Source organism: Trachemys scripta, chromosome 8 (genome assembly GCF_013100865.1).
Source record: "Trachemys scripta elegans isolate TJP31775 chromosome 8, CAS_Tse_1.0, whole genome shotgun sequence".
In the NCBI taxonomy this organism is placed as follows: domain Eukaryota; kingdom Metazoa; phylum Chordata; order Testudines; family Emydidae; genus Trachemys; species Trachemys scripta.
Window position 1 is genome coordinate 67,082,397 of NC_048305.1, and position 12,638 is coordinate 67,095,034.

Sequence of the window (12,638 nt, forward strand, 5' to 3'; positions counted from 1 at the left end):
TCAGATTAAGAAAGAAGTGTATTAAGTAGGAATGCATTTTTCCGTGTGGATGACTGTAGCAATTATCAGATCTTTTTCATATCTGACTGACTAATTTTGCCTTTATGGTCAGTGTTGGATTTTTTCAGGTCTTCCTTTAAAATTTTTTTCTTCTATTTCTTCACTTCCTGCATCTAGAGACAAATATCCAGAGCAAACATGCTTTGGTAATTTTGTTCATGTAAAAGAAGGATGAAACTTGATAAAGTTCAAGTCTTTCCCTTTCAGTATTTTATGGCATTATCACGGATTGATTTTTGCCAGTTTGTGAATTGTGAAGACAAATAATTTCAGGCGCAGCATCTGATGTTGACGAGCTGCTGGAAAAAGGAACATAAGGGACATTGCAAAAAAAATTATATTGCAGGTTTGTCTCCTCATTGTTCTGCTCCACTACATCAGAATTTCATTGAACTTACACATTTGATCTTGACTCAGAGTAATCTAGTTTTCAACCTTTTGGGATGAGCATGAATCCTTTCTATCTTGCTCATTTACCAACTCTTGAAAATGTTTTCATTTTACTTCAGAAAAATTACTAGCTTCCGTTACTTGATTTTATTCAGTTGCTCCTTCCCTATCACTTCTTTCAAGGCAGGTGGAATCAGATAAAGTCATACAATGATGGCTGGTAATCACTAGTCTTTCATTTGTGGTATGATCAGCAACTTAATGTCTACTACAGTTAGAAGGAGAATTTATCATCTAGTGAATTCAACACTTTGAAGAATGAGAAATAAGGTGAGCTAGCCAGCTTTCTGCAGAACCATGTTATTAGAAGCTCTGCCAACCTTCCAGATAGTGCTAGAGTCTAGAAAACTCAAGGGCTTGATTTTATAACTACCTAGTCCCCTTTTCAACTGATTGCACGCATTAGCCATGACCCGGTCTCCAATCACCAGTAACTCCACCCATTGCCTCCTAGCCTTTTAATTCTCATTTCCTAATCGACATAACAACCCTGGGGTTTTCATTATCATTTCCCTTTTACTTTTTAGAACGCTTGAACCTTTTAGTCACAAATTAGAAACAGGTTCTAATGTCAGTTATTTGTTAATAAAAGCTTTCATATACACTATGTCCATGTAAACATTTCCGAGTGGCAAAGTTAAAAAAAAACCTCTCCCTTTTCCAAAAAACTAAGTCCCCCAAAAACCAGTAGGTGCGATTTTTCTTAATTAAAAAACAAACTAACACAAAATCAGGTTGTTCCACAACTGTTTGGTAGTTTGGTTCACAATTCAAAAGCCTTAACTAGGTAGAATGTTTCTTTTTACCCACAAGCAGCCTATTTATATCAAAATGCTTTGTGAAGCTTCTGAAATACTAAAGCTAATAAAACTAACTCAAAGGAATTCAACATCAACTTCTACCTGACAATTTTGATTGCTGGCTTGCATAGCTTGATGTTCTGGAATGTCCACATGCACCAAGTTCATCTGGGACTGATGCACTCTTTGCTGAGAGATCTACAATAAACGACAATCAGAAAATATTGTTGAATCCAGCACTCAGTTTTTGGCCTACAGCTATTATCAGACATATGTCAGACCTCACAAGATAAGCAGAATGAGACTTGATACTAGTTAGATAAGAAACCTCTAAGGAAAATCCAGGTGCTGCAAGAAATGTTGTCAGCGTTCAAGTACATGACACTCACCTGAACTATAAATAATTATTGATTCAAAGGAGAGCGTATCGGAGGGTACACAATTGGACAGCTTTTGGCTGAAGTACATTAATGACCAGAGGAAGCTGGGCCTTGAGTGAAGAGCCAATAACACTGCTTTTCTGGGGAAAGTGCCAACGCAAATGTGCTGGCCACGTTTCAAGCAGATACTTTTATAAAATTCTCTGTAGTTTCAGTTGACGGAATACCATTTCCTGTCCTAATCTCTGTCTAATATTGATGTGCACTAGTAAAATATATTGAGGCTCACCCTAGAGTTGCAGCATTATCTCTAGACTGATTCTTGCCTGCACATTTATACCTGCCTCTGGAAATTTCCACTACATGCATCTGACGAATTGGGTATTTTTTACAGATCCCAACTAACATGGCTACCCCTCTGATATTATTAAAATGCTCAAGTAAGTGAACTGATTTCTATAGTTTGTCAGCTTTCAGTATGACAAATGCTAAGTGATTCTTAAACTTGTACCATTAAAAACCTTATTCAATATCTATCCATAACACACCAAATCACAAAAGAGCTAGCTAATTTTAAGGGCCAATACACCTATGAAAGCACGATCATTCATAAATTAAATATTAAGGGCCAGATTCTGCTTTTTAAATTCTCAATGCCATTGAGATTTGCTTAAGTAGCAGAAAATACGCTCATAAAATATTTTGAATTTTAAAAAGGGACACAGGCAATTGATCCGATTTCCCTTTCTTTCCCACTTCTAATAGAAATACTGCTCCATTACACCAGTGTAAATCCAGCACATCAAAAGGAATTACTCTGCATTTACATAGTGGTACCAAGAGCAATATTGCTCAACAAACAGAGTAGAAAGGGGATTTGGGATAAAATGTCCATGTCTGTTTAACATTCAAAATATTTCATGAATGTATTTGCTGCTACTTAGGTCTCAAACAACAATAAAACCAATAGCATTATTTCATACCTGATACATCCAGACGTACCACTTTCAAGTTCTCTCCACCTTTCCTGTCTTCATGTAAAGATTCCGATTCTCCAGCAATTGAGATGGACATTCCTGTGGAAGGAGGCCTGTAAGCAAATGCACAGAGATCAGGGTTTGCTTTTATCTGTGCTTCTGTCTTTTTGGAAGCATCATCGTGATCTGGGTGGTGGTGGGGGTTATAGGTTCAATTCACATTGGACTTCACTGGGGCTTAATAAGATTGTAGTATCAATAAATTTAGGAACACAGTCCTCCAGTTCCCTTTGTCCAAAACTGTTCAAATCCAGGTTTCCTGGCAAAGTTCATCCATTTTCTCAGCCTTCTGGGGAGGACTGAAACTCTTGGAGGATCCATGAAAAAATACAGATACATCTTGTTGACTGATTGTTGGTTGTTATTTTTTTTTTTAATTGGAAGGGGAGGCGTTTGGTTTGGATTTAGTTTTTAATTAAAGTACTCCGAGCCCAGGATAGGCATTTTGAGTGTATACAAAATGTTTCTATCCTTGGCAGAACACACAGGTTCAGTAAGAATAACCAAGTGTCCAGTGTCCCCTTTCCATAACATTTACATTACTAGAATGTAAATTTGTTTGCAGGGCTATAAAGTGAGGCACTTGACTCCAATTCTGACTTAAAACGTACATGTATTTTATTACAAGACATTATTAATTTGTTTTACTTCAAGAGAGCCAATGTGGAATGAGTGACATTTAATACCGCAGTACTAAGCTTATGATTACATGATAGCTGGCTAATCAAACAATAGCAGATTTGAGTTGTTTGGTTTATTTCCAGCTGGAAATGCTTTTCATGGCCTGCCACAGCAATAATAATTTAACAACTGCCTCAATGGCCTCACCCACGTACATGGGTCTATGGACAATGACAAGGTGTAGCAGGCATATTTCCTATTAAATCTTAATCATAGGGAAGGATTTTTTTTTTTTTAGGTCAAATGCATACCTAAGCAATAGGTTTGCTTACACACATCCTCTCCCCCACAAGTAATGGGCATAAAGATACATACAACCAGAAACAGTTCAAAATATGAAACTGTAATAACTGAGCTATCCCATACGAAATATTCAACCAACATGCCAATTTTAACTATACTCAAAGAGATACAGTTTATTGAACACAAACTGGTTTCGCTACAGAAGAGTATCTACCGCAAAATCATGGAGTCCGAGAGCCTCTGTGCTGTTGAGGCGGAGGAAAGTCTCAGGGAAGGAGAACATCAAGCAGGAGCAGAAGGAAACGATCCCATAGTTGGGAACCTCTTTCCAGATGTCATGCTGTCCTCTCACACTGAGGATACCCCTCTGAGGAAGGGGACCCGAGTTATTAGGAAGAGAGAGGTAATAGTAATGGGGGATTTGATTATTAGCAATACAATATAGATAGTTGGGTTTGTGATGACCGAGAGAACTACATGGTGAGCTGCCTGATGGGTGTGAAGGTTGCGGACCTCTCGAGGCATCTAGATAGGCTTACGTGCAGTGCTAGGGAGGAGCCAGTGGTGGTGGTACACGTACGTAAAAATGACAAGAAGTAGGAGAGAGATCGTGGAGGCCAAACTTAGGCTGCTAGGCAAAAGATTAAAGTCCAGGACCTCCATGGTAACATTCTCTGAAATGCTTCCAGTTCCACACCCAAAGCGAGTTACACAGACAGTAGCTGATTTTCATTTGATTAGAGAATTTGAAAAAGTTTCCATTTTCTAAGAAAACGGCCAGCTAATCAAAACAAAACTAAAAACAAAACCCCACATCTGGATCAGCTACAATATTTGCTGGGTTTGATTTGAAAGTTTAGTATTCCAGGAAAGAATTATATCATCAGTTTGGAAGAGATCAAGACAATCGTTTTGTCAAGCCATTGTGAAGTAAAATACAAGTTTTAACGCATAACCAAGAGATTCTTTTTGCCTTTATTGCAAGCCCCTAACATCAATTATACAACAGAAAGAGACTTTATAGTAGTCCTTTAACAGGGCTTTAGAAAGCCTGATTAAATTTTTTTCTGGAGACAAAGTTATCCATAAATCTCAGATACACTTTTTATGGCAAAACAGAAAACTCAATTTAAATGTTGATTTCAACTTTATATGTACTAGTGTACAGAGAAAAGGAATAAATTATTTTATTAGAAAACAGGCTAGAATTTAGTAGTCCTTTGGGAATCACTGCTCTGAGTAATATCAGGTTAATGCAATCAGTGCTAGTGACATATGTAGACATGTGACAATAAGTAAATATAGGAGTGTGCAATAAACAGAGATAAAACAAACTCTGCCCTGCTAAACAAACTAAGATAATACATCTCCTGTCCACTAGGTAGTGGGTGAAATCCTCATCCTTCCACTCAGGCCCATTTATACCAGGTTAAAAAAGGGGCCAGAGCAGTGTACAAGGGCTCTAATAGCCCTGGATCTGACCCGGGAGAACTCCCGCACTGTAGGAACCAACGAAGATTGCAGGCGGGCCATACTCCGAGGCCACCCTCTGAAGCCTTAGTGTAGGGGGATATGGCCACAGCATGTAACTCTGCAAAGATTCTGGTTGCCATAACTTAAACAGCCCCTAACTGCTGTCTGCATTACATCAGAGTCTGCTTTGAACCTTGGAGCAACCCAGAATCTGGAGGGTGCAAATGGTAACCTTAAAGCCACATCAGCTCCACACATCACATTAGGCTGAGAATACTGTGCTGTATCTTTTAGAATCCAGTCCAGAATATCTCCCATTTTATTTTAATACTTAATTTTTTATTAAATTTGTTTTATATTTTACACAACAAATAAACTAGGGCTGTCAAGCGACTAAAATAATCGCGCAATTAATCGCACTGTTAAACAATAATAGAATATCATTTATTTAAATATTTTTGGATGTTTTCTACATTTTCAAATATATTGATTTCAATTACCACACAGAATAAAAAGTGTACAATGCTCACTTTATATTTATATACTTTCAAGATAACACTGAACAGCGCACTGATATACAGATACCCTCCCACCAACAACTCAGGAAGAAGAACTCCACATGGACTCCTCCTGAGGGTCGAAATGACAGTCTGGACCTATACATAGAATGCTTCCGCCGACGTGCACAGGCAGAAATTGTGGAAAAACAACATCGCTTGCCTCATAACCTAAGTCATGCAGAACGCAATGCCATCCACAGCCTCAGAAACCACCCTGACATCATCATCAAAGAGGCTGATAAAGGAGGTGCTGTTGTCATCATGAACAGGTCTGACTACCAGAAGGAGGCTGCCAGACAACTCTCCAGTACCAAATTCTACAGGCCACTTTCCTCAGATCCCACTGAGAAATACACTAAGAAACTGCACCATCTACTCAGGACACTCCCTACACTAACACAGGAACAAATCAACATACCCTTAGAGCCCCAACCGGGGTTATTCTATCTACTACCTAAGATCCACAAACCTGGAAATCCTGGACGCCCCATCATCTCGGGCATTGGCACTCTCACTGAAGGACTGTCTGGATATGTGGACTCGCTACTCAGACCCTACGCCACCAGCACTCCCAGCTATCTCCGTGACACCACAGATTTCCTGAGAAAACTACAATGCACTGGTGACCTCCCAGAAAACACCATCCTAGCCACATGGATGTAGAGGCTCTCTACACGAACATCCCACATACAGATGGAATACAAGGTGTCAGGAACAGTATCCCTGATGATGACACAGCACAACTTATTGCCGAGCTCTGTGACTTTATCCTCACGCACAATTATTTCAAATTTGGTGACAATATATACCTCCAGATCAGTGGCACCGCTATGGGCACCCGCATGGCCCCACAATATGCCAACATTTTTATGGCTGACCTGGAACAACGCTTCCTCAGCTCTCGTCCACTCATGCCCCTTCTCTACCTACGCTATATTGATGACATCTTCATCATCTGGACCCATGGGAAGGAGACCCTGGAAGAATTCCACCATGATTTCAACAGCTTCCACCCCACCATCAACCTCAGCCTGGACCAATCTACACGGGAGGTCCACTTCCTAGACACCACCGTACAAATAAGCGATGGCCACATTAACACCACCCTATACCGAAAACCCACCGACCGCTACGCCTACCTTCATGCCTCCAGCTTCCACCCCGGTCACACCACTGTGGTGACGACGCAGGAAACAGAACGCCAGGTTTGTTGGTAGCCAGAGAGCTTTACAAGTCTCTTGCAAAAAGCCTCCCAGGAAAACTTTTCCTGGGGTTTTTATTTCTCTCCTTACTTTGTTTACAACTCTTCTTAGTGGTTACATTCTTGCGCATAGAAAAGCCAGGCAGTATACATGCACATAAGATAACGAACCCATCTCTTGAGCGCGTGAATGCCAGCTGCGAGGGTACAATCAAATTAGCCAAATAAGTTTCCCAAACACAAACGCTGGATTGAAGGTCACTCCTGCCTCGTAGCCATGGGAGCAGTTTGCCGCGCCTGTGAGCTGGCGATTCGGGAGCTATGCGTCTCTACACACCACACGATCCATCGTCTACAGCCAAGCACTGAGGTACAATCGCATCTGCTCCAACCCCTCAGACAGAGACCAACACCTACAAGATCTTCACCAAGCATTCTCAAAACTACGATACCCACACAAGGAAATAAAGAAACAAATCAACAGAGCCAGACGTGTACCCAGAAGCCTCCTGCTACAAGATAGGCCCAGAAGAGAAACCAACAGAACTCCACTGGCCATCACCTACAGTCCTCAGCTTAAACCTTTCCAACGCATCATCAGTGATCTACAACCCATCCTGGACAATGATCCCTCACTTTCACAGACCTTGGGAGGCAGGCCAGTCCTCGCCCACAGACAACCTGCCAACCTTAAGCATATTCTCACCAGCAACCACGCACCGCACCATAACAACTCTAACTCAGGAACCAACCCATGCAACAAACCTCGATGCCAACTCTGCCCACATATCTACACCAGCAACACCATCACAGGACCTAACCAGATCAGCTACAACATCACCGGCTCATTCACCTGCACGTCCACCAATGTTATATATGCCATCATATGCCAGCAATGCCCCTCTGCTATGTACATTGGCGAAACTGGACAGTCACTACGCAAGAGGATAAATGGACACAAGTCAGATATCAGGAATGGCAATATACAAAAACCTGTAGGAGAACACTTCAACCTCCCTGGCCACACAATAGCAGATGTAAAGGTAGCCATCTTACAGCAAAAAAAAAATTCAGGACCAGACTCCAAAGAGAAACTGCTGAGCTCCAGTTCATTTGCAAATTTGACACCATCAGATCAGGATTAAACAAAGACTGTGAATGGCTATCCAACTACAGAAGCAGTTTCTCCTCCCTTGGTGTTCACACCTCAATTGCTAGCAGAGCACCTCACCCTCCCTGATTGAACTAACCTCGTTATCTCCACACTGATTTATACCTGCCTCTGGAGATTTCCATTACTTGCATCTGAAGAAGTGAGGTTCTTACCCACGAAAGCTTATGCTCCCAGTACTTCTGTTAGTCTCAAAGGTGCCACAGGACCCTCTGTTGCTTTTTACAGATTCAGACTAACACAGCTACCCCTCTGATATTTGTAATAAAAAATAAAGTGTCAAGTATTTGCACTGTAAAAAACAAATGAAATAGTATATTTCAATTCACCTCATACAATTACTGTAGTGCAATCTCTTTATCATGGAAGTTGAACTTACAAATGTAGAATTATGTACAAAAAATAACTGCATTCAAAAATAAAACAATGTAAAACTTTAGAACCTACAAGTCCACTCAGTCCTACTTCAGCCAATTGCTCAGACAAACAAGTTTGGTTACGATTTGCAGGAGATAATGCTGTCCACATCTTGTTTACAGTGGCACCTGAAAGCGAGAAGAGGCGTTCACATGGCACTGTTGTAGCTGGCGTCACAAGATATTTACGTGCCAGATGCGCTAAAGATTCATATGCCCCTTCATGCCTAAACCACCATTCCAGAAGACATGTGTCCATGCTGATGATGGGTTCTGCTCGATAACGATCCAAAGCAGAGTGAACCAACGCATGTTCATTTTCATCATCTGTGTCAGATGCCACCAGCAGAAGGTTGATTTTCTTTTTTGGTGGTTCGGGTTCCGTAGTTTCCGCATCAGAGTGTTGCTCTTTTAAGACATCTGAAAGCACGCGCCACACATCATCCCTCTCAGATTTTGGAAGGCACTTCAGATTCTTAAACCTTGGGTTGAGTGCTCTATCTATCTTAAGAAATCTCACATCGGTACCTTCTTTGTGTTTTGTCAAATCTGCTGTGAAAGTGTTCTTAAAATGAACGTGTGCTGGGTCATCATCCGAGACTGCTATAACATGAAATATATGGGAGAACGTGGGTGAAACAGAACAGGAGATATTAAACTCCTTGGGAGAGAATTGTGTCACAAATTTAATTAACACTTTTTTTTTTTTTTTTTTAAAGTATCATCAACATGGAAGCATGTCCTCTAGAATGGTGGCCGAAGCATGAAGGGACATATGAATGTTTAGCATCTCTGGCATGTAAATACCTTGCAATGCTGGCTACGAAAGTGCCACGCGAATGCCTGTTCTCACTTTCAGGTGACATTGTAAATAAGAAGCAGTCAGCAGTATCTCCTGTAAATGTAAACAAACAAGAAGTAGGACTGAATGGACTTGTAGGTGCTAAAGTTTTAAATTGTTTTGTTTGAGTGCAGTTATATAATAACAAATCTACATTTGTAAGTTACACTTTCATGAGAAAGAGATTGCTCTACAGTACTTGTATGAGGTGAATTGAAAAAATACTATTTCTTTTATCATTTTTATAGTGCACATATTTGTAATAAAAATAATATAAAGTAAGCACTGTATTCTTTGTATTCTGTGTTGTAATAGAAATCAATATATTTGAAAATGTAGAAAAACATTCAAAAATATTTAATAAATTTCAATTGGTATTCTATTGTTTAACAGTGCAATTAATCGCAATTAATTTTTTTAATTGCAGTTAATTTTTTTGAGTTAATCACGTGAGTTAACTGCAATTAATCAGCAGCCGTACTTTATTCACAAGGGGACTGACTTTGATCCAGATTAAGGCTCAGAAAGCAGGAAAATACAATTAGAAATCTTCAAAGAGAAGACATCTGAGACACACTGACAGAATAAGAAGGTAGACATCAGATTTTTCAGATTCTTCTACACTAGTTTTTAATCTTTGAGTGTCACCTAAGGTTTTTCTATCTTGTCCCATTGGATATTGTTTGAAAGGACTAAAAGAATAGTAGCTAACACTATAAACTGAAGAATTCTATACAATATTTTGAGTTTGTGCTCAGCGCAACATACTGTTAATAGAAACATATCATGTAACAGAACCACACCCCATCCTTAACTAGTTTAGTTAGATTATCTGTCTTTCTCTTCCCCCATTAATTATAAAGTGTCCATTATCCTGGACTTAAAGCTTTGTATGTAAACAGTGGTTGAGCCTAAAACTGGCAATTTAGGATTTCAGTTCAGTTCAGAGAGGATTTATAAATCATCTAACATCTAGTTCATCTAATTTGAAGTTACAAATGTGTACATGACATCCAAAAGTCTTACCAGTTCAAAATACTGTCATTTTTTTAAAATGAAGGCAAGTGTATAATTTTGCATTGAGTGTTAAAAGAAAGCAGCAGAAGCATACCATTAGGGGAGGGAAGGAGAGATACTTCTTAACATGAACTTTGAAGGATTAATGTTTCTCCTGCCTATCCCTAAACAGCAGCTCTTTATTTTGGACATTGCTGAACTGGCTCAAGCATCATGATTTTAAACATGCAACTCCTTTTGATTTGCAGTTACTTCCACTTTTTGACAAAATATTCTGAGAGATATACATGTAATCAAACATTAATGTTCCAAAACCATGTTAAATTTAAACGAAAAAAGTCACATCTAGAACACTGCATTTACAGGATGTAATTTCATTTGAACAGCAGCCTGGATTGAATAAAAACCTCAGTACAAATAAAGTTCAAATTACTTGAATGGTTTAAACATAAGCCGGACAGATCTGGTTGAATAAGACAAAAGTGTTTAATAGCTAAGGCTGTGAATCATTCATGGAGGTCACGGAAGTCACGGCTTCCGTGACTTTCTGTAAGCTCCGTGAATTTTGCAGCTCTGGTGCGGCTGACCCCAGGACCACCGCAACAGCTGGGGAAGCCCCGCACCAGCCACTGTCCTGGTGCTGCCCCAGGCCGCTCCCCCCTGGTGCTGCCCCAGGCCGCTCCCCACCCGGACCAGCAGCGGGGGGCCCCCCGGGTCACCCCCCCACTCCAGCAGAAGCATTGCCCCACATTGCCCCACCCCAAGCAGCAGTCTTCAGGAGCACCCCCTTTCTGGCAGGTAAGATTTAGTCACAGGTATTTTTAGTAAAAGTCATGAACAGGTCATGGGGCCGTAACTTTTTGTTTATTGCCTGTGACCTGTCCATGACTTTTATTAAAAATACCCATGACTAAAACGTAGCCTTATTAATAGCTTTTAAGTGCAACTAGAAAATCTTGCCACAAATTTCAACAAGCCATTTGGAACTAGAATTGAAGATAACTTGTCATTTTTAAGAGATTGAAAGCACTTTGTACATCTTTACAAGCCAGAAAAGTAGCATTAGGTTTTGTACTGTTCTGATAATAGTGGTAGGCCTTACAATGATGCGTCTAATATTTAAAAGCTTTTCCATTTAATGTTAATGAAAGTGGTCTCAAAAAAGCACATTTTAAAAATAAAAAACTAACCTTCAGAGTCCTACAAATATGATTTATGGTGGTAACGCTAAATAGTATCTCCATTCCTACTGACCAGGTTATCTAAATTGTGTTTAGCAAACTGTGGCTTTGCTGGAAATAGGAATTTTCCCAATTGCACTGTTACAATTAGGCCACCCGCCAAGCTTGTATGACTCAGAATAAAAAGGAAAGAAGGCAAAATTTATCGTACTCACAACTACATTTTTCCCTAAGGTGCAGCACATGATTTTCTGCTATGTGGTTAGCTGCAGAAGTAAACACACAATGAAGTAGAGCTATTGTATTCCCTTAGCTACAAATCAAACACAGATCCTTGTTACAAAGCAGTGTATTTTCCTCACTACCACCTCCCTTCCCAAAGAAAGCATGACGACATTTTTTGCTATCTTACACAATGGCCTTGGTAACAAATCTTTTTTATATGAAATCAGATCACACAGACTTTTGAATTTTAAAGAAATCATTTATAAACCTATGAGGTTTAGTTACTGAAAGATGTAATAGCTTTTCTAAAAACGTAGGCATCAATAGAGTTCTTCTCCACCAACCAAGTTTACATAGGCTTTATGCAGGGAACAGTATTTGCCCTTACACGTTTAAAATTTGATATATATTCAAGTAGAGAATATAAAGTATTTCAAGGCAATGAAATAACTGCCACTCAACTACCAGTATTTATATTCTGTTAGTCAGTATTCAGCTACCATGTAAATTTTCCATGTTTCTTTAATATTGTCACTTTGAAGATAAAGATTTGGACACGTACAACTTTAAACAAGAGTTGAGCCACTAAATTACAACTGAAATTCCAGACCCCATAGCATTCATAAACTTACGTTTTAAAACATGGGTCTCCGGACATTAGCTGCATGCTGATCAATACCTACAAATCAGGAAAAACAATACACATAAGCAAAACAAAGAAAACACCATAAGTCAGCAAAGGAATTGATCTGTGATGTTATATGGTGTGTCAATAAGTAATACTCATTACCAAATTTGCATTTAAATTGAAAATATATGTGTGTGTATACACACACACACACACACACACACACACACACACACACAGGATGGCCACATGCTTCTGTAAAGAAAACTAATTG

General features: G+C 39.5%; 1 protein-coding gene across 3 annotated transcripts in view; it reads right to left on the bottom strand.

Annotated features, from left to right (window-relative positions):
• The window catches only part of FAM102B (family with sequence similarity 102 member B), a 51,167-nt gene that overhangs the window by 5,825 nt on the left and 32,704 nt on the right, over nt 1–12,638 (bottom strand). For all 3 annotated transcript variants that reach the window (XM_034779527.1, XM_034779528.1, XM_034779529.1), the window contains exons 5-7: nt 12,369–12,415; nt 2,674–2,780; nt 1,413–1,508 (exon numbers count right to left, since the gene is read on the bottom strand). In XM_034779527.1, the coding sequence (XP_034635418.1) occupies nt 1,413–1,508; nt 2,674–2,780; nt 12,369–12,415 (250 nt within the window). The remainder of the gene's footprint in view (nt 1–1,412; nt 1,509–2,673; nt 2,781–12,368; nt 12,416–12,638) is intronic.